The sequence below is a fragment of the Mesoplodon bidens genome (genome assembly GCF_964165515.1).
Source record: "Mesoplodon bidens genome assembly, chromosome: 20".
Classification (NCBI taxonomy): Eukaryota; Metazoa; Chordata; class Mammalia; order Artiodactyla; family Ziphiidae; genus Mesoplodon; species Mesoplodon bidens.
The window spans coordinates 7,473,989-7,496,796 of record NC_138181.1 but is presented as its reverse complement, the minus strand read 5'-3'; the positions used below and the strand labels follow the sequence as shown (position 1 = coordinate 7,496,796).

General features: G+C 49.6%; 1 protein-coding gene across 5 annotated transcripts in view; it reads left to right on the top strand.

Annotated features, from left to right (window-relative positions):
- Positions 1 to 18,693: 18,693 nt before the first annotated feature.
- PSD3 (pleckstrin and Sec7 domain containing 3) overlaps positions 18,694 to 22,808 on the top strand; it is a 559,242-nt gene continuing 555,127 nt past the window's right edge. For 4 of the 5 annotated variants that reach the window (XM_081221103.1, XM_081221102.1, XM_081221100.1 and 1 more), the window contains exon 1: positions 18,694 to 19,105. In XM_081221103.1, the coding sequence (XP_081077229.1) occupies positions 18,782 to 19,105 (324 nt within the window). In that variant the 5' untranslated portion in view covers positions 18,694 to 18,781. The remainder of the gene's footprint in view (positions 19,106 to 22,808) is intronic. The other variant, XM_081221108.1, reaches the window with a different exon arrangement.

Here is a 22,808-nt window from a genome sequence, read left to right as displayed (position 1 = left end):
CATCCCCAGACTAAGGCCACTGTAACCCTTCCTTTGTTTTCTTGGTTCAGCCTCATCCCATTTCAAATGCTCTCCACAATCAATCTTCCTACAATAATGCTCCTGTCCTGTCCTGTCCCAACGGGACGGCTGGAGTTCACACGTTTACCTGTTGAATCAGGTCCAAGTGCCTCGATCTGGCTTTACGTCACTCTCCCTTTCTCCCTTCCCTCTTCCCTCCCTTTTTCCTTTCCTCCCTCCCTCTCTTCTTTTCTTCTTTACTTTTGATCTACTGAATTATAATCTACACACAGAAAAGTGGACACATCTTAAGTGTTGCCTGACTCAGGGGATTCTCACAAAATGGACACACCCAGGTGACACCCAGATCAGGAGGGAGAGCCTGACTGGCCCCCAGAAATCCCTGCTTGCCCCCTCACGGGAGCTACTCACACAACCTAAAGGGAAACACTGTCCCACCTTCTAAGAGCAGACATTAGTTTGGTCAGGCTTCCTACATGCAGGACTCAGGGGATGGCTCTGACTTGGGGGCCTGAGGATGCCTTGGCCCCCAGGCCTGTGGCAGCGAGTCTAATTCAAGGCCCTGCTCTGATGGATCTGGATGCCCTGTCATCTGCCTTCATCAGAACTCGCTCAGGAACTGCCAGCCGGAAGTGTCAGGGTGACAGCTGGTGAGAGCTGGGCAGGGAGGGACTGGGGACGAGTTGGGCCTGATGAGGAAGACGTGGAGCTAATGTCATAGGCAGCGTGGTCCCCTCCCACCCCCAGGCCTGCTCTTCAGCCACTTCTCTACCCTCCCACACAATTGCACGTCCCCGAACAGAGTCACAAAAGGCACCTGCAACAGTGGCGTTCAACCCATAGAGTCCCCAGTTGACACCAGGGCTTTTGCATCCCAAGTGGAATGCCTCCAGAGAGGGGCTGGGGGTTCCCTGACGCTGCTCCCGTCTCAACAACTGTCTTCCTGTCTTCCAGGAGCAGAGACAAGAAAATATTGTTTACCTGTGATTCTTTTTAACAGCAATTCAACAAGTGCTATTAGTTGTTGCCTTATTCTAAAGTTGAGATTTTCTTAGGCATCTATTGAGAATGTAGCATCAAAATAATAGGTTAGGCATCCAAGAAAAGTCAGGAGGTTTATCATAACCCCAGCCTAACTCTACAACCACTTTAATTTGCAGATCACCTCCCGGTCCTGTCCACACTCACTCCAAGTCTTACCCTGTGGTTACCACAGGTTCACATGAGGAGATTGTCTTTAAGTGGCCTTTTGTTTATGCAAACAAAAGGGTTGCTTCACAGAAAATGATCTCTCTACCAAAGGGATAATTTTAATACAGGATCAAAAAATTCTGCCTTTCTCTTCTGACATAGCCTCAATCTCTGTTCAGGGAAGCTGTGTAGCTGGGGAAAACAAATGGCTATGACGCCAGTCCCTGGGGAGCCTGGGTTTTGTTCCTGTCAGTTACTGTTTAAATAAACATACGGATGTCAGCTTAACCTTCTTATGCCTCAGAATCTCCAGGAGTAAAGTGCGGAGGATGAGACCTATCCCACCCACCTAACAGGATGTTTGCTTCACTCAGTACACCTACACCGAGTCCCAACCGCACATGCGCCAGGCCCCTCGCTGGGGACTGCGGACACGGCAGTGCCAGCACCTGCTTCCACTGGGCATCAGACAGGTGCCGGCTCCGGTCCAGATGGGCGATGACCCCTCCGTAGGGGCTGCAGTCAGTCCCTGCCCGTCCTCACCCTCGTGCTCCCTGGGAGCAGCTCCCGGGCCTGCAGGATGGACGCAGGCATATGAGCTCTCTGAGCGGCCCTTGTCCCTTTCCCCGGGCTCCCTCCGCGGTCCCTCCCCAGCTCCACCCCCCACCCATCTCAGCTCTCCTTCACCAAAGCCTCAGGCGGGGCCCAATGCTCCCTTGGCCTGGAACCCCCATCCCGGGCAACACAAAACCCGTTCCTCTCCCCGGAAGGGAAGCATGGGGGCCTTAGAAACCCAGGGGCCCCCCTTTAAGATACATCACCTCCCTCCAAAATGCACAGAAAAAAGGTTTTCTGCTGAGCAGGGGAAAAATTGTTTTGAAACATTCCATTTCGAATTCCATCTCATTCCACTGACATAAATCCAGAAGCCAGAGTGGCTGTTTCTGATTGGAAGTGACTTGCAGGATTTTGCAGAAAGGGTGGCTTTTGTGTCAGGCGTTGAAGACAGATGGGACTGAAATAGGGCATCTCCCGGGGGGCGCTGGGGGTCGAGGGCAGAGGTGGGACGATCCAGAGTGTGTCTGGGGACCGTGAGGACCCGGAAGCACACACACGGCACACTGTAAGGGCAGCCGCCCTGGACGACAAGGGCTGTGGCCCGAGACGGCCAGGCTGAAGCCCACCCTCTAAGAGGCCAGCAGGTTCATCGCCGTGCACGCGTCCACGGGCCCCGAGTCCCCATCTCCCTTCACCTGAGCAATCACCGTACACCACTGTACAGGCCCTGGTGTGCCTGAGTCTGCCTTCTGTTCACGGCCTCTCCTCTGAAATGGGGCGGTTCTCTGAGACGGCTCTCCCACGGACACTCAAGGCTGTTTTCCCTCCCATATGCCATGTAACCGGGGCCCCCAGGAAGGGGGGTGGGTGCCTCCGTGCCCACCTCTGCTACCTTCACACAGTTGCATCCATTTTCCTGTCAGACCTTTGCCTCTGACGTTCATGTGACTCGGACATGCTCCCCCCACCTCCCTGGGCTTCTCCCTGGTTTCTGTCATCTCTCAGCCACCCTCTTCACTCACTGGTTCCTGGGCTTCCTACCACTCAACTTCCATCCTTTTTGTGACTTAGACATTCCCAGGGGAGGCCATCTAGGTTCCCCAGCATCTCAGTTTCTTCATGCCGTGTCTCAAATGGTGTTTTCTTCCCTCTCCAGCAGCTGCCCACTCCGACAGCTGCCCCCAGATGCTGCCCCTGGACACTGCACCACCTCTGAAAGCTTGAAGGCCAACCTCCAGCTCCCAGGCCATCCATGTCCTTCTAGTTTAGTTATTCAAGTATCTCTCCTAGAGGGCTTCCAATCTCATCATGACTCACACTTCACTGAGTCTCCCACTTCTTCCCTGTCCATCAGTAGCCTCATGAATGGCTCCCCTCTTGCTTAGATTCGATCCCATACTCCACCATTCTAATCATCGTTTACAGATGCCATAATTCCTTTATCTGTCATGGCTTCATGCATGTGCTATGGGCAGGTATCCCAAGCAACAGCATAAGGGATGGATTAAATCAGAAAGAAATTGGAGGCAAAGCTGCTGGGAAGAAAAAATGATTCGGCAGATAAGTATATATATATTTATATACACATATACTCTTTGAATATATATATACACATATATTCTTTAAAAAGGTAAATATGCTGTGCGAATGTATGGTTGAACTAAGTTACATATAGTAATTAAGTTTATTCTTCATGAAGAATTAGCAATATTTGACTTGATCAAATAGTTCAGCCTTGGATTTGTCATGTTCAAATGATCAATTTTTGAATGACTGTCCCAAATTATCTCAAATATATTTATGCCCACAAGCTGTAAAACACTTATAGTTGTGGTCTGGGGGCTAATCGGGCCTGAAAGTATCTTTCCACAGTAATTGGAAAAAGCCTCCCATATTCAGCTGGCTATTTTTAAAAACAAGCAACGTCTCACTCCTTCCAACTCAGATTGCTTTAAACTTGGAGAACAAGGGCCCTTATTCAGGACATGTGTGTGCCAGCTCTAAGGCCCAGTTTCTTCAAAGTATCTGGATTGAAACAGTGCCCGGAAAAAGTGATTAAAGTAGCTATGAGTTTTGAAAACTTCGAAAACAGTCATACAGATTTTAAAGATGTATTTAAAAACAAATAAACAGAAACTAATTCTACCCGAAGTACCTGGAAAAAGAAAGAGGCCAGGGAACGGCTTTACTCTAAGTGCCAAGAGAAATGAGCAGCGGAGAAAGAAAGGGGTTTCATTGACTCGATGCCAAGAGGCCACCCCTGGCAAAGCGCTTTAAATGGCTATTTTGTTCATGTGTTGTCTCTAAATCCAAAAATGTTAAGTGAAGCCAACACACCCGGAGTGTTTGTTTCTACGTGGTGATGCTGAGGGCAGAGCTTGCTGAAGCTGCTGCAGGGTTAGGGTACCCGTCTCGCGCCCACCTCCTGGGCATCCCCAGCACGGTGGGAACCAGAGAAAGTGCTGGGAAAAGAGCAAAAATGACGGAGCGCCTGTGAAAGGCAGCTCAATAAATTAGTTTTTGTTTTAATTGTTAGGGCAGAAAGCATTATATGAATCCCTGGTAGTTCTGGGACTGAGAGTGGTTTGGATGAAGAAACTGTAGTGAAAAGAAAGGGAACAAAATAGTTCTAGTAAAAGAAACTTGAGAGATTTCTACCACAGATATTCAAGATCTGACTAAGTAATCTTGTGCGGGTATAAACGCTGTACTGATGACGTGCCTCTGCCACGTTGTACTGATGACGTGCCTCTGCCACGTTCTCGGACCAGGACTACCTCCCGGGCGTCTGGATGGCAGTGGGACCTGTGGAAGGTCCTGCCGCCGCAGCTGAGACGGGTTCTAGCCAGGCCTCCGTCTGTTTCAGCTCTGTGACCTGGAGCAGGTAGCCTCCCTTCGCTGACAGTGCTTCCCTCTTCTTAGACTGACATGTTGGCGTGCACCCTAGGAAAGACGGACGCCATCTCTGGAACGAATTAGGACAGAGTGTGCAGACGTGGATGCGTTAGGATGTGGCCAAGGGCCGGCCCAGCTTGACGTCATCCTTCCTGTACACTCATCCACTGGGGAAGAAGCAGGGCCCTTGAGAAGAGAAGGTGGGGACGGGGTCTTGGCGAGCAGACAGAGGGTCAGGAAAGGTTGGAAAAGCACAGTAACGTTTACAAGCACAGACATGCAGTGACCCTGACGCTGGCTCCCTGAAGTGGCAGCCTTTCCCAACTGTGGAGCTAGAAGATGGAAACCCTGGTGCAGTGGGCGTTCCAGAGAGGGCAGGGTCAGAAAAAAGGTCCTCCTGTCAAACGTGAAGAAATACGGCAGAGTGCCTGCCCTTATTGAAGGTTCGTGGAGCACCTTAGCGTAGTAAAGGCTCTGACAAGTCCTGCAGCAAAGAAACGGGATTTACTATTTAATCCTGAACTTGCTGGACTATAGAAACTTTAACAAACATGTCTGTTAACATTTCACTGAACACAGTAGATAAACAGTGTTCTAGGGAATAAAAATCCAAGCTCCCTAACATGGCACGTGATGCCCTGCGGGGTCAGCTCCCGCTGCTGCTGTCTGCCTCAAACCTGACGGGGCACCGAGCCCAACCCGCTTGAGACTCATCGCTGCCCCGCCTCGCAGTTAGTTCCGCAAGCCCCGGCCAGCCCTGCACATTGCAGGCCTCGGGTTTCTTTGCCTGTGTTTTTTTCATTGCGAACACAAATGCTGTCCCTCCTCTTTCACTGGCTAATTCCTATACTTTTTTAAGACTGGTGTGAGCCACGTGCACGAGGACACGTCTGTCAGGGATATATTGTAACCTTGAGTGGAGCCATCTATGCATCCGTGCACAGCAGTATCCATCGTACAAACTGCTTCCTTGTATAGTATCTCATTTAGTCCTTGCTTCTATTCCACAAGGGAGACATCATTACCATTGTCATTTTACAGATGAGGAAACGAGGTGGTGGGGGGAAGGGAAACTCATTTGTACCCCGTGTGCACATCTCTTCTCACAGCTGCTGCTGTTCCCAATTTTCTGCTTGGCTGGACTTTTTTTTAGTGTTAACTGTTTTTTTCCTCTTGCTAAACGCAAAACAAACCAAAAAAGCACAGTCACGTAAGTGTACACGTGCGAACATGTTTCTTTCAGAAGCAAATATTTGTAATAACAAAGAGCTGGAAAGGACGAAAATTATCTTTAAAATTTTTCACGTCACTTACGCTACTTTAGAAGTAGAAAGTGACTAAAGGAAAAGGCTGCAACTACAGTTGGAAACACTGAGCTCATTAACCCTTTATCTTCCTCAGCCGCCCCAGGTCCTCGGCTTGTGGGGAGCTCCCTGGGGCGGTGAGTGAGGCTTGTTCCCCCAGTCTGCGCCCCTGGGCCCTCCTAAGGATGCAGCCTAAGAAAACTACTAGGGTGTGGTCGGTTTGCTCCTCCCAGAGTAATTAGTGTTTTAAAGGAGAATCCACCCTCACCCCCAAGGCAATGATTAACCCAGAGAAATGAATCCCTGGGGTAGATCTTTTGGGTCTATGTCACTCTGATAAGCATAAATTTAGGCCAGGTAGGCCTTCCTGGCATCTTCCAAGTTGCTTCACAAGCAAGGACCTTTTCCTCTCCCTTGACTACCAGGTGGAGATAAGTGAAGCGAAGTTTAAAAAGGGGTTTTAAGGCCTATGTGTGTGAAATGGAATAAACAGTCATTTTCCATTATTTAAGCAGCTGCACAGACCTAACGAAAAGCATTCTGTTTCCAAACAGTTGCACTTTTAAGTGTTTCTTGCCGCCCTCAACCCCTCACTCCTCTTGTACTTGACAGGGCCTTGCAGGATAAATAAGGCCTTTTTTCTGCTATTGCAGGATTTCCTTCTGAAATGCAGAGAGCATGGGTGAGAAGCAAATCCACGCGTGCCTGGTTGAGGTTGCTGATTCTGCCTGGTCCGCCAGGAGAAGGTGAACCAGACCTGCACACCTGCGTCATCTGCACCTGCCTGCTTGGCATGACTACGTGCCCAGCACACCTTGGTGCTCCACGCTGGCTCTTATCTCACCTATTTTATAGACAGTAGTTTGTGTCTCTTAATCCCATACCCCCATCGTGCCCCTCTCCCCACCGGTAACCACTAGTTTGTTCTCTATATCTGTGAGTCTGTTTCTGTTTTGTTACATACATTCGTTTGTTCTATTTTTTAAGATTCCATATATAAGTGATAACACACAGTAATTGTCTTTCTTTGACTTATTTCACTAAGCATAATACCCTCTAAGTCCATCCACATTGTTGCAAATGACAAAATTTCATTCTTTTTTATGGCTAATATTCCATTGTATACATATACCACATCTTCTTTATCCATTCATCTGTTGATGGACACTTAGGTTGCTGCCATATCTTGGTCATTGTAAATAATGCTGTTATGAACATTGGGGTGCATGTGTCTTTTCAAATTAGCGTTTTCGTTTTCCTTGTATATATACCCAGGAGTGGAATTGCTGGATCATATAGTAGTTCTATTTTTAATTTTTGAGGAATCTCCATACTGTTCTCCATACTGGATGCACCAGTTTATATTCCCACCAACTGTGCACGGGCTCCCTTTCCTCCACACCGTCACCAACATTTGTTATTTGCAGACTTCTTGATGATAACTATTCTGACAGATGTGAGATGATCTATCATTGTAGTTTTGGTTTCCATTTCTCTGATGATTAATGATGTGGAGCATCTTTTCATGTGCCTGTTGGCCATCTGTATGTCTCCTTTGGAGAGACGTCTATTCAAGTCTTCTCTGACGCAATTCACACTCATACTAATCTACTTATCGAACAGTCGCCTGGCCACACCCTAAGTGTTCTCTTCCAAACATGCTTTCTCATTTTCTTTGTAATATGATAATTTTTCAAGTCTTCAAGTTCTAGTTCCTTTTTGCTTAATAATACCATCTTCAAGCCATTTCTCTCTTCTCACAATTTACTATAAGAAATCAGAAGGAGCCAAGCCTTTCCTTCAACACTTCACTTAGAAGCCTCCTCAGCTAGGAATTCCCTGGTGGTCCAGTGGTTAAGGCTCCGAGCTTCCACTGCAGGGGGCACGGGTTTGATCCCTGGTTGGGAAACTAAGATCCTGCAAGCCACACAGCCAAAAAGAAAACCCTCCTCAGCTGAATATCCAATTTTATCACTCACATGTCCTGCCTTCCACAAAACACTAGGAAACAAACACAATTCAGCTAAGTTCTTTGCCAATTTATAACAAGGATTGCCTTTTCTCCATTGTCCAGGAACACGTTCCTTGTTTCCATCTGAGGCCCCATCAGAATGGCCTTTTCCATCCGTATATCTGCCAACATTCTGCACATGATTATTTATGTGATCTCTAAGGAGATGGAAGCTTTCTCTACAGCTCTCCTTTCTTTTCTGAGCTTGCACCAGCACTGCCTTTAAAAGTTCCTTTATTGCCCAGCTTCAAAGCTGCTTGCACACTTTTAGATATTTATTATAGCAGCGCCCCATGTCCGTCTCAGCTCGGGTTGCTATCACAAAATACCATAAACCGAGTGGCTTATCAACAATAGAAACGTATTTCTCACAGTTCTGAAGGCTGGGAAATACAAGATCAAGGTGCCGGCCAACTTGGTGTCTGGCGAGATCCCTATTCCTGGTTGCCCACTGCTGACTCTTGGTGTGTCCTCACGTGGCAGAAAGAGCAGGAACTGCCCTCTGGCTTCTTCTTGTAAGGACACTAATCCCACCAAAGGGGCTCTACCCTCATGGCCTGATTATCTCCCAAAGGCCCCACCTCCAAACACAATTCCTCTGGGACTAGTTTTCGATGTGAATCTTGGAGGGACACAAACATTCAGCCCACGAAGGCCGTCTTCCATTGACTCTCCCCACTCTGCTATGATGTTCCTTCTTCTGAGCCCTGTGGCACTTTGGTTTCAGAGCCTCTAAGGACGTTTACTTGCTTGTGCAGTTTGCACGCCACAGGGTCTAAGCTGCTTTGGGCACTGACAGTGCAGTCTCACCTCTGTAGCCCTGTCACACAGGACTCACAGCACCTGGCACACAGGAGATGCTCGGTAGCATATGTTAAAATAGTGAACTTGTGTCACTGCCTGGCAATGACATCAGTTGTTCAATCTATTTGTCTTATCTTAAAAGAAAGCATCAGGATTCAAATTCCCTTCTATGGTCCTAACATGGTAATTATTCAGTAACACTATGAAGTAAAATATATTCAGTAACATTCTGAAGTTAAAGTATAAAAATTAAAAAAAATTTTACGTGCAGAAGTTGAACCCTCACATCTGTGCATCTGGTAAGGTGTGAGGCTAGTACTGCAGTCTGGTCCACGGCTCCTTCCTCTCCATCACTCTCTGCAGACCAAAGCCTAGGTTTGTCTCTGGTGGGGGGCATTCCTGCAGCCTGAAGCTCCTGTCAAGAAGTACAGCAGGGCTTTTCTGGTGGCGCAGTTGTTGAGAATCCGCCTGCTGATGCAGGGGACACGGGTTCGTGCCCCGGTCCGGGAAGATCCCACATGCCGTGGAGCAGCTAGGCCTGTGAGCCATGGCCGCTGAGCCTGTGCGTCTGGAGCCTGTGCTCAGCAACGGGAGAGGCCACAACAGTGAGAGGCCCGCGTACTGCAAAAAAAAAAAAAAAAAAAAAAAAAAAAAAAAAAAAAAGAAATACAGCAGAGGGCTTCCCTGGTGTCGCAGTGGTTAAGAATCCACCTGCCAATGCAGGGGGCATGGGTTCGAGCCCTGGTCTGGGAAGATCCCACATGCCGCGGAGCAACTAAACCTGTGTGCCACAACTACTGAGCCTGCGCTCTAGAGCCCGTGAGTCACAACTACTGAGCCTGTGAGCCACAACTACTGAACCCCGTGCACCTAGAACCCATGCTCCGCAACAAAAGAAGCCACTGCAATGAGAAGCCCGCGCACTGCAACAAAGAGTAGCCACTGCTCGCTGCAACTAGAGAAAGCCCGCGCACAGCAATGAGGACCCAACGCAGCCAAAAATAAATAAATAAAATAAATAAATTTATTTTAAAAAACTAAAAAAAAAAAAAAAGTACAGCAGAAGCTGGGAAATCCTAAAACGGAAGCTGGGAATCCATTGGACAAGTAAGGATCCCCAATATTATCCAGCCTTATTAATTCTAGATTTCTCCCTCCCTATTGCTTAAGTGATCACATTGTACCTCTTTTGAGACAGAGATTCTGTTTAACACTGATCCAGGTGACTGGTACTTGACTTCTGGATCATTCTACCCTTTCAGGAATTAGGGAGTAGGGTAAAAGATCAAACTCCCCAGCAAGGGCTGAGGATCACTGTGTTTTCCCTTCAAAGCCTTCATGCAGGGCCGTTACCAGAGGGTGAAAAGAGGGTGCTCGTCATACGGGTACAACTGTTCCTGTTAAGACCTGATAAAACCTCCTTCACTTCTATGTAAACGGTGCCTCACTATGCAAGTATATCAGACACATAGCTTTTCAAGCTCACTGCTGAATTAGTCATAGTTCCATAGAGTCTCAATAAACTTTGTAGTCTGGTGTATATTAAAAAATTACCAATATGTAGTTCTGATCTGAGTTTACAATTGAGCCTAATATTTTACTTATGGGAGAAGAGTTGCAACATTAAAATATTTCAAATGGCTTTTGAGACTGTGTCAGGAGTTAGAAAAAAGGAAATTTCTAAAGCCTTTTGAAAACTTCTTTCTTTCCTGTCTTTTCTTTCTTACTTCTACCATTGGCATCAGAATGAATGTTTTTGGCAGTAAGTGCTAGAAAGGGAAGTATTACTGATGGCCAGAGTGTCTAGCGAGGATGGGGAGGACAGGGAAGGGGAGAGCTCAGCCAGGGTCCGGGTGGAGGCTTTGCACGGTGGCCCTGGGGAACCTGTCCTGTCTGAGGGGACCCCACAGGGGAAGAGTGGGAGGAGAGTCTGGGAAAGCAGGGATGGTGCAGGCAAACCACTGTCTATGGAGTTGACAACGCTGGAGACACTGGGGACCTAGGGTCATAGGCGTGCAGACCTGGGGCTTGGAAGACAGGTGCAGAGCATTAGTATAGTTGGTTGGCCAGGATGGGGTGGGCACCGCCAGGATGCGATGGGGTGGCAGGGAGTGTGGCCTGGGTGGGCCTGGGAGGCACCTGGTGCCATCGGGGCCCTGTGTGCAGTTATGACAGAAGGACTGAGGGCTGGCTTTGCCTCTGGTCAGCGGCAGTGGGCAAGTTGACCCACCTCCCTGGGCCTCAGGCTCTGCATCCTGAGGACTAAACAGGAGAGCAGATGGGAGGTGCTGGGCACGTGGGGTCAAACTGCGCCGTCACCAAGTTCACCTGGAACTTACAAAATGTGCACTTGAAATCATTGTTACTCAACTAATCAAGCTTCCATGAAGGCTCCTTCCAGTAAACTCACAGCCCTATGAGGATGGCTTCCCCAAGGGACAATTACAGACCAAGTGAAGAGGTACAGCCTCTGGCTCTGGCCTGGGCCTCAGCGAACACAGACCCCAAACACACTCCTCCCCTTCAAGCCGCCCTTCTCCTCCCCGCCACCCCAGCCCCTCGGTGGAGTGGCCCTGCTCCCTGCAAGGACCCCACCTCTAACTGCCCAGTGTCTCGTAGTAGAAAGGGTCTCAGAACCGTGAACAAGAGGATGGCCATCTGAGCTCAACACAGGACGGAGCGTTCAAGTTCCTCAGGCCAGTGCTCTGATCTGTTCAAGAACTTTTTCCATTTACTTCAAAAGCATCAGCCTGTGTGATCAGATGCCAGGGTAGACACATAGCAACAACATACAAAGGATCGCTCAGAACACACCCATGTGTGTATGGAGTTGGGTGGCAGGCAGTAAAGGAAATAGAAGCAGGTTGGAAATGAAAGCCTCTTTCTAATCAGAGCATTTCCCAAGCATTCCCATCTGGTTCCTCCATAAATAGTCATCACAAGGGGACTATCTGACACAGTGTCATCTCCTGAAGAAATGAGCCCGGCTTGCTTTTGGAGGAGAGGAAAAAATAGTCACAGGGGACTGGGTTTGGAGAAAGTAAAGAGTGGAGGAGTTGAGAGGACCACGTGCCCCTGGAACCTGGGGAGGATGTGAGAAAAGTTGTCTTTTTTTAACCTCTCCAAATCTCAAGTCTTTGTCTGTAAAATGGAAGATAACGTTGTCCTCTAAATATATTCACTGGGAGGCAATGTGGCATTGTGGAAAGGGCATGGACTTTGGATCCTGAAAGACCTGGGTCCACCTCATTGCTATGTCGCTTTGGGAAAGCAGTTTAACTTCTGCAGATTTTGTGTCCCTGTCTTTGAGACAGAGTCCAATATTTACCTTGTTCTGGGGGTGAGAAGTCATATATATAAAGTGCCCTTGGCCGTGTCAGGCATAAAAGAGATTTTCCATAAATGGCAGCTCTCACTGTCGCCACCATCAAGCTCACTATTAGGCAAATCTCCTTATGATAATGAAGGAAACCAAGCTACAGCTGTGAAGGTGCATTTCTAACCAGTAGACAGAATATCCTGGAAAGTCCTGAGGCCTGAGCAGGGTTCCTGCCGTCGCTCTTGTTACTGATCTCAGGTCTGGCTGCTCACCACCCAAAAATTAATACCCGAGTATGGAGGTTCCTTAAAAAACTAAAAATAGAATTACCCTATGACCCAGCCATCCCACTACTGGGCATATACCCAGAGAAAACCATAATTCAAAAAGACACATGCACTCCAATGTTCATTGAAGCACTATTTACAATAGCCAGGTCATGGAAGCAACCTAAATGCCCATCGAAAGATGAATGGATAAAGAAGATGTGGTACGTATATACAATGGAATAGTACGCAGCCATAAAAAGGAATGAAATTGGGTCATTTGTAGAGACATGGATGGATCTAGAGACTGTCACACAGAGTGAAGTAAGTCAGAAAGAGAAAAACAAATACCATATATTAACGCATATATGTGGAACCTAGAAAAATGGTACCGATGAACTGGTTTGCAGAGCAGAAATAGAGACACAGATGTAGAAAACAAACATACGGACACCAAGGGGGGAAAGTAGCGGGGGGGGTGGTGGTGGTGTGATGAATTGCGAGATTGTGATTGACATGTATACACTAATATGTATAAAGTAGATAACTAACAAGAACATGCTGTATAAAAAATAAATAAAATAAAATTCAAAAATTCAACAAACACAAACAAACAAACCAAAAAATCAATACCTGAGATGCAGTGGTTGGTAGAAAGGAAAAATGCTTTAATCAGAAAGGCCTGCAATCTGGGGAGAAGGTGGACTCATGTCCCAAGACCAATTCTGAAGATTCTACTCAGCCATGACAGTTTTTAAAGGGAAAAAAAGGGGCATAATCTCAGCTAATCATTGAGATAAGGGTCAGAGTCATCACCCTTCCCCACTGCGTGCAGGCTTCTCAACTTCTTGTGATTTTCTTTAGATGCTGTCTTGTTCACACAGTCTGTTCACAAGATTACTGAAGGGGAAGCTAGGGAAGAGATCTGATCATCTGTTAATTACTTATTCTTCATTTCTACTTCTCTGATCTAAGGAAAGAACCAACAAGTTAGGCAAGGTATTGTGTGATCAGATTTGAAAAGTGTGCTTGGGCTGGAGATGAACAGAGCATGGGGGTGCCTGGTTTAAGGTTAGTTACAATGTATTGGGTTAGCTAAAAAGTTTGTTCAGGTTTTTCCATAAGATGCTTTGCTAAAGTAACAAGAAAGGGGGTTTCCTGCTGAGGGCAGTTTCCTGCAAAGAGGTGCTTGCAAATCCCCCACCCCCACCCCACCCCCCACCCCACCCCATCCCACCCCGCCCCACCCCATCCCACCCCGCCCCCATCAGGTATCATTTCTTTTCTATGGGATTAGGAACGAAGGTACTTCTTCTGTAACTTCTTCATGCTGAGAAAGGGCATTGAGGTCTTAGAGTGGAAGATGTTGACATGCATCTGTAGTATCTCTTTGCTGACAGTTTTGGTTGCCTGCTTATGTATATGGGCAGAGCAAGCTATAATTACTTTGATGCCCACAAAGGAATAGATGATCATGAGCAGCAGTGCTAATCCCATTCTCTTGAGGCCAGTTCTTGGAATTGTGCTAGCCATAGACTCAGTACTGTTCAGGGTGGGGCACTTATGTCATGGCTGCAGTCTGGTCATCATGTAGTGAGCTTTTCCCCTCTGGTGGCAGTTATAGTACCTGTAAAACAGCTCAGGAGTGTGCATCAGACACTGAGTCTGGGACCCTGTTTTCCTGATCATTAGCTGCTTGGGCTCACTCTTTTGGACTCAGGGAGGCCTGGGAGACTTCAGCTTTTCTACAAACAAGAGGCAGGGGACATGGAGGGGCCTTTGTAATTGGGGGCCCCACAGAGTTCTGCTCGGTTCCACTCTCTCTGCCCCTCTAACCATTCAGGCTTCATTTCTGCCAAGCTCTCCCTCAGGCCCACCCCCACCTCCGCCTTGTCTCTCGTTCTTTCTTGAATCAAGAATGCATTTTCTGGGAATTCCCTGGTGGCGCAGTGGTTAAGAATCCGACTGCCAGTGCAGGGGACACAGGTTCGAGCCCTGGTCCAGGAAGATCTCACATGCCGTGGAGCAACTAAGCTCGAGCACCACAACTACTGAGTCTGATGTCTAAGCCCGTGAGCCACAACTACTGAAGCCCGCATGCCTAGAGCCCGTGCTACACAAGAGAAGCCACCGCAATGAGAAGCCCACACGCTGCAACTAGAGAAAGCCCACGCACGCACAGCAATGAAGACCCAACGCAGCCAAAAATAAAAAAGAAAAATTAAAAAAAGAAGGAAGAAAATTCTTTTTAAAAAGTGCATTTTCCAAAACATATCCTTTGGCAGGAGAGGCCTATAGTTACCACCTTCTTCTCTTCTTATCAGGCGCTAATGCCGGAAGGTCACGACCAAACTGGGCACAGGGACTCCAGAAGGCTCCCAATTTAGTTGCCAGGGACGGGTGGCATGAACTCCCCTGAGAGAACGAGTGAGTGTGGAGAGGCTGTCACTCCTGAATGGAGTATTTCCAGGAGCCCTTGGGACCCCCGGGACATGGGCCTCTAACACTCTTTCTCTGGAATCACTACTCTTGGGAGAATTACTTTTCTTCAATTCAGACAACAGATCTTGATAAGGTACCATTTTGTACAATCTTAAATCATTTAAGCTCTTAAGAACGCTAGGGAAACAACTTTAGCGAGTAGCTCCCTGGGCAGCAAGGCAGCTCATGTGGGTGGGTGGGCCTTTCCAGGGGGCCCAGGTTTGGAGAGAGGAGCAGGTGGCCTGGACCGTCTGTGTGCACCGTCCACCGGTCTAGAGAGGGGAGGGGGGAGCCAGACTCGATGAAATCTCCACTGCTGCGCCCGAGCCCCGGACCCCAGTGCCCTCAGTCTCTTTCTGTGTCTCTGGAAGGGGGCTCAGCTGCCGACTGCATGAGGTTGTCCCAAGGTTGGAGAGAGAGAAGCCCTGACATCTCTCCTCAGTGCCCACTCCCCGCTCCACCCGTGTTAAGTTTCTAGAATCTTCTTTTTCTCTCTAGAAGTGATGAGAAGAGGTCATTAGCAGAAATAGAGTCCAGTTTAAATTATCTGTTGTTTGCCTTCACACCTTATGAATCTTGAAGGTCAGTGGTGGTGGAGAAATATGAAATCAATTTAGAATCCTTTCAGACAAAGAGATCTTGAGTTTTCAGAGAAATCAGACGATGGTTAAGTTTAGAGTTATTATTAATGATATTATTATAACAACACCCATCCTGATGTAAAGACTTAATAAATATTAATTTTGTGTTTACAGAGTACTCTTACACAGATTATCCCCCTTGACCTTCAAAACAATTCTGTAAGACAGAAAGGGCAGAAATATATTTTGCTCAGGTAAGTCCACTGAGGGTCAGAAAGTTGCTGTGAGTCACAGCTAATAAATGATCATGTCAGACCTCCAGACCCCAAACTCACTGCTGACCCTAACCTTAACCCTTCCCTCATCGCAGTGACTTCTTCAGTCCTCGGACGCTTACCCATCAGATAGGAAGCGTACAAACTTGCATATGATTGCCATTGCAGGTAAAAAAAAAAAAAAGATTTCATGCAGCAGCTCAAATTGTTCCATTGGGTCAACCAATCTTTGTAGGCCTGAAAAGTGTGTGCATATGCGTTCTAAGAAATGCTAACATTTATCGAGAAACCTTTTTGCGCCCGATACTATGCTAAATAAGGCGTTGACAGACACTTCCACTTCATCCTCTCAACGACCCTATGAAGTGGGTATTGTTAACTCAGAGAAGGGGAAACTGATTATCAGAGAGGTTAAGTAACTTGCTCAAGGTCACAAAGCCACACAGTGGGCTCAGAAAAATGTCTGTGTAGCACCAAAGCTCGTGCTCTCAGGCCCTGTGCTATTTACATCACAGCAGAAACCCATGTTTTTCTGGCACCTGCCCCTACTTCTCACAGAGAACCCCAGCTCCCTTCCCCCCAATACTAAGGAGGTGTCCTACACGTGTCCTCCAGGTAAGTCCCTCCGCCCTCCTGTCAACCCCCCAGTGGCATCCCCGCCATTTGTTTACTCTCCTCCTGGGCCAGCCCAAACAACCTAGACATGAAACATTTGGCAGTCATCACCTCTGCGGCAGCCTTGCTAATAACAAGTCGGAAGAGAGAATTGTCCTGAACTCACCACTACCACAGACTTTGTGGTACGTTGTTTTACTTGCAGGTTGGAGTTGAAGTGAAACTTCTCATCTGATGGTTCCTTAAGCCCCTGCGCATCTGGGGCAGCTGTGGTAAAAAGGCAATCATTTCCCCTCCCCGAGCTCCACCTCCTCACCTGTGCAGTGGAAACACTGCCCGCTGCCTCTCAAGATGGGGTTGAATTGTGAATAACAGACATGCAGGGCACCTAGTGTGATGCTCGAGCCCCTGGAAGCTAAGACAAGACAATGGTACTTTACTTCTCCCCAGATTCCTGTTCTGCAGGAAGACAGAGCTCCCCCCACCTGGCCTTATTCACGGTTAATCGCTTAACCAACTAGTACAATACTTGTTGAGTGGTTACCATGTCCAAGTAAGTTCTTTTCTAGGAGAGTGAGTTACATAAAGAGGCCTAGACCTCACTCACATGGCATTTTGGTTGAAAATAAATATAATCAGGTCAATATGTCATCATTTCAATGGACAAGTCTGAGACTTGGTCACATGTTTTGCTGCAATTTTCTCTGTCACGGTGTTTGTTATAAAGGGGCTACGGCGTTCAGAGCCTGGCCCAGACAGCTCTGGACACATGTAGACTGAGTCATTTGTCAGCTGTCTGGAAACGAGGAGAAGCCTCCATAAACTTGGGTGGAAAAGCTGTGTGAAGATGTTTAAGAAGGAAAACAAACACAGGGCCCCATCCACCCAGGCTGAGAATTCCCAAGGAGCCGCCCCGGCCAGCGGTGGTCAGCCAGGGCCGGTGCCCTCGGCCACTGAAGGTACACTGCCAGTGGGAGGTCACGGCCAGGAGTTGGGAGGCTGTGGCTCAGGCTAGTTCGCTGCCAGCTCTCCAGGCCATGTGCCAGTTTGTCCCAGAGGATCATTTCCTGGTTCCCTCCCAGTCAAGCCCAAATTGATAAAGAAAAGACCTTTTCCACCCACTGCTGTGCTCTCCCCAGGATCAAGGTCAGCAGGACTCAGAGGGCTCTTTTCCATTGTGAGGGATATTGAGCCTGTAGTAACCCTCTAAATGTGAATTACTGGATGAATTTTCAGGTGATTTCCTATTGTTCTCACAGTTTAAGAAAACGGAAGTATTTCTTAAAATAATTTAACAAAAAACCTCCTGCTTGATTTGTCACCTGGATAGATTTTCTTATTTCATCTTTCTCTCTTTCTTATTTTCTCTTTTTCATCTTCATCTCTTTATTTTTACTTATCTATTTGTGTGTGTGTGTGTGTGTGTGTGTGTGTGTGTGAGAGAGAGAGAGAGAGAGATGCCCAGTATTTTGCTGTGGGACTATGGGACTACCCCCTGGGGAATTCCTGAATAACCACATGATTTCAAGTGGAAATTCATTAAAACATTAAAGTTGTTTACAACTGTGTGTCACTGATGCAACAAAGGTAGATTGAAAGTGAGCTCTGAAGGGTCCCGGGGTCTCATCTTTACATGCATCCGTCTCAGGGTCAGACACCAAACAGCAGGTGTCGGTAATATGGAGTTTGGGATAAGCATGGAAACTAGTAACTTTAGTGTCTTCAATTCAAACATGGGGAGGGGGCCGGATAACAGAAGGAAATCCATCAGACACACTAGGGAGAGGGCAGCCGAGTCCCGACTGTCCCCTGCCAGCCTCGCTCCCCCAGCCTGTCTGTTCATGCACAGCCCAGACCCGCGGCTGGGTCACCTCCATCCCCACTGCTTCCCCACTCCAGGGGGAAGACTCCCCCTGGGCTGAAGGTGTATCATTTGCTTCCTCAGGCCGTCGTGGAGCCATGGGGCCAGGTCACGCCTGCCCACAGCTGCCGGCCTTCGCATCCCTGGGCACCGACGTCTGAAAGTCGACCCGGCTGGACCAGCCGAGCCCCTGGAGGACACGGCTGAGCAGCAGCAGAGGAAAACTTCCTTCCTCTCCGTGCAGCTGCGGCCCCCGCCCCGGCGCGCGCCCGCCCCGCCCCGCCCTGGCTCCCGCCCGGACTGCGGCCGCAGGGGGCCCGGAGGAGGGACGCTCTCTCCCGGGTCCCGGGACCGGCTTCTCGGGAGGCCGGGCCCTCGGGCTCCCGCTGGGCCCGGCTGCCCCTCCCCCGCAGAGGCAGGGCCGTGGGACAGAGGCACCAGCTGCTCCCAGTTGCTCTGCTCGGGACGAGCGGAAAGAGGGAGAGGAGAAAACCCGGGACGTGGATGCAAGGAGGGGGCGCGCTCGCAGATCCCCCGCCTCCGGGACCCGTGGACGGCGGCAGCCCCGGCCATGCAGACCCCCTAGCCCGGCTCGCGGCATGGGCGACGGCGGCCGCAGTTCCTCCGCGGGCTGGAAGCCCTGGCCGGGCGGTTCTCCCCCTCGGCACGTGTGGGGCACGGACCCGCTGGCTCAGGACGCCGTGGGAGGCTCCCTTCCCCAGGCCCAGGCTGCCGCCGCCGCGGCTGAAAGCCCCGGGTCCGGGGGAGGTGGCGAGGCGCCGGCCCCCTGCCCGGGGCGCCCGCGGAGCGCTGAGGGCTCGGGCACGTCCACGCGGCCCAGGAGCGCCAGGCTCGGCAGGCATCGTGCGCTCCTCCAGACCAGCAGGAGCTGCCCGGCCCCGCCTGCCGCCCTGCCTCTCAAGGTAAGAACGTGCGCGTGGCTGAATCCCTGAGACCCGAGCTCTTCCCAGAGAAGCGAGAGAGTGGAGAGAGGGGGCCGACGTGCCCGCAGGGCCCCCACTTCCTCACGCTGGGGTCTCCTGTCCGCTGGGGGCCTGGCTCCTTCCTCTGCGCTCCGCCACCTTCCCTGCGCGAGCGGCTTACCGTGCGGAAGGAGAGAATGAGTCGCTGCTTCCCAAGATTTCTGCCAAAGACTAGCGCCCTTTATGGGAAAGCGGAGAGGGAGGCTGGAGGCGGTACACGGACACTTGTTGAGCCCTGCGCTGTGCCGGCCCTTAGGCTGGGTGTTAATCTGCACAGCCACCCGAAAAGCAAAGGCTCCTGTCCCCAACTTCAGATGAAGGCATTGGGAAGTGATGAGGCAAAAATCCTCCTCTTCCCCCCAAAAAGGAAAGAGCAGAAGCAAATCCTGCTCTCCGGAATGGGCGAGGGGGGCTTGGGGAGGCTGCGGTGGGTTTTGTGGAAGTTTCCAGAACTGGAGCGCAGTCTCGGAACTCAGCCCCATCTGTACCCAGCGGACCACCTTCCACCCCTGCCGGCAGGTCGATGTTCTGCTTCCCGGGCGTCAGCCTCCAGGCCCTGCTTCCTTTCCCACCAGAAGGGAGAGGGTAGCACTGGGTGGTTTCCAGCGTCTCTCCCAGCTCCAGTCATGGCCAAGCCTACTCCTTGCTCTTCGCATTTTATTCTCTGCATCTCCACTCAGCCTCCTCTCTGGGCTGGTGCTTGAGCCCAGCCTCCCCTCTCCACCCAGTTCAGGTGTACTGATCCCAAAGTGGGTGGACAAAACTAAAAATTATGCTTTTGTTTTCTCTTTCCCGATAGCACGGACATCTTGCTGTACTTTGTCCATATACAGGCAATGAGGGTGAGGGAGGGGTTGGTGGGATGAGCTGGAGGAGGGGCCTCTTGCTGGACTGTGTGGAGGGTCCACATGGAGGGACGCTTGGGGAAGTCACCAGAGAAATGGATGAAATTCACCGCGCCGGGAGAGGGGCCTCCCAGAGGTGTGGACGTGACGCTGCTTCATCGGGAGCCTGTGCCTCCCTCCCGTGAGCCTCCCCACCCTCCTTCCTGCCCCTTTCCCCGTAACAGGCAGCCCTTACAGCCACAGTCGAGAATCAGGGAGAAAAGATGAGCTCGAGTTCTCTTTGGAGGGAAAGTCTTGGAGGGAGAGAAATGCTAGCAGGCTTCCTTAAGAAATGGTTTACATTCCATCCTAGTCCTTGTATCTTGCGTTTCCTACAGGGATTTGAGAGGAATGACATATCCGTGCGTCAGAGCCCAGTCTCTGAATGTGGGGTCACACGGTAGTTGTTTGTGTCCTTTAATGCTGCTCTGATGACTTGAAAACTCCATCTCCCCGCCTTTCTCCTCCGCCTTCCAGGTATAAGAAAACCTCAGAGCTGTTGCCAGTGCTCTAGGGAGAGGCACTGTGGGACTTGCTCCAAGTGGGTAGATTTCTGCCTGTCTGCCCCATTTAGCCACTTTTGCTAATGGATCCCCAGACACCTGCCCCATCTAAAGCAAGGATGGCCAGCTTCCTGGCTAAAAACCTGGAAACCCCAGGTTCAACGCCTAACCTGGAGCAAACCACCAGAGCTCTCAGTTTTCCCATCAGAAAGCCCTGAGGACGCCACCTGCCTGGCAGTCGCCACGGGGCCAGTGAGGGTCCCTCAGTAGCCCTATCTTAGGGGAGAGAAGAGAAGCAAAGTCAGTGGGACAGCAGGTAGGACCGGGAAGCATGGAGTTAGAGGGGTCAGTTTGGGGGCTCTGGGGTCAGGGGAGAAAGCAGGGCTAAACTTAACCTTGACCATGCTGGTCAGACTGTGTGACGCTCTCTGTCACGGCGAAGAGGGAGTTGGAAAATCAGCACCTTCAGAACTACAAGCCCCTCAGGTGCCTCATGGCTGTTATTAGCCAGGTGACCCCTGCCTGGCCTTGGGCTTTAGAGAAAGGAAGAAATCAACAAAGAGAGGTTTCCATCTGCCCAGCCCTGGGCACATGACGGTTTCCCTGGGTCTGATAGACTGGTGCGCAAGCACCGCCCTGTCCTCGCGTGAGTTGGAACTTAGCTGTGTGTCACCACTGAGGGACAGCAGAATGGTTACAAATGTCTTCTGTGAGCTATCAGTGAAGAGGCCTTTCACTCAGTGCACTCATACAAATGTGATTATTTACTACAGTTATTAAAGTGAAAATATTGCTTACGTGGAAGCAAAATCTATTCCTCCATGTGTAGCATAGGATGGAGGTCCTTGTATCAACTTCCCAAGCAAAAAAGTCTGGATCCTAAGTGTAGACTTTCTTCTCCAAATGGCTAAATTTACTCCCTTATTGTTGAAACAAATGGGGTCCAGAGTGAACGTTGCTGATGTATCCAAGTATCACAACGAGCGGGTACAGCAATCACTTAGTTCTTCATCCAAACCATGACTAGGCTTTAGTGAAAACTACAGCTCTCTGTGCCCTACAGAGAGCTTCCAAAGCATGATTCCTTCTTATCAGGACCTCACAACTCTGGGAGGTTATACACTATCATTGTGCCCACTCTGTGGATGAGGACACAGATGCTTGAGGATGGTCAGTGACTTGCTGCGTCCTGAGGCCAGGATTCAGCAGCTTGGACAGAGCTCCTGTGGTCCATGCAGAGGCTGGAGCTCTGCTTTCACTGCCTTCTGAGAGGGCGAGGCTTCCTCGGAAGGCAGCCCACCAGCCCCGGGACTGGGGTCCTATAAGCACTCCTGGGACATGGGAGAAGGGGCTTCAGGACGATCAGGTCTAGTGACCTAGCCTTGCTGATATGTGACTTAAGTTTGGGGCTAAAGATACAAAGACACAGAAAACAGACACAAGTCAAACGAGAGGGGAAAAAAGCTTTCTCTACAATCATTTTGGGAATTTTCTATTTTTTTAACTAAGTCTTCCTATCGTACATATTTTATGTTTTGAAATTACAATGACTTTGGGTGTGTAAATGACATTAGAAAGACTTCCCTGGTGGTCTAGTGGTAAAGAATCCGCCTTCCAGTGCAGGGGACGCGGGTTCGATCCCTGGTCAGGGAGCTAGGATCCCACATGCCACGGGGCAACTAAGCCCGTGTGCCACAACTACTGAGCTCGCGTGCCTCAACGAGAGAGCCCACGTGCTGCAAACTACAGAGCCCATGCGCCCTGGAGCCCACGTGCACGCCACAGCTAGAGAAGAGAAAACCCGCACGCCACAACTAGAGAAGCCCACGTGCTTCAACCAAAGATCCCGCATGCCTCAACGAAGATCCCACGTGCCACAGCTAAGACCCGAAGCAGCCAGAAAAAAAAAAAAAAAGAGCCAATTCACAGCTTCCCTTTCCAAGAAAGCAACTTAAAAAAAAAAAAGGAAAGAAAATTAGCAGTAAGTAATATTAAAAATTCCCCTCAAATGCCATTTCTACAAAGCCCACCTGTAGCTTTAAATTTCCCAAGGATTTTACCTCTTTATTTTGGTCTTCCTCTTCTCTTCCTCTCTCATCTTAAAAACAATTAGCTTTTTGAGTTTTCATCGCCAGCTGCTAGGAATGTTCAGGGTTTAGAAGGCAGAGTGAAAATAAGCAGGACAGAAAGGGCCTCCCTGGAGGCTGGGGGCGGGGGCGGGGGCGGGGGCACAGGGATGGGGGATGGGGGATGGGG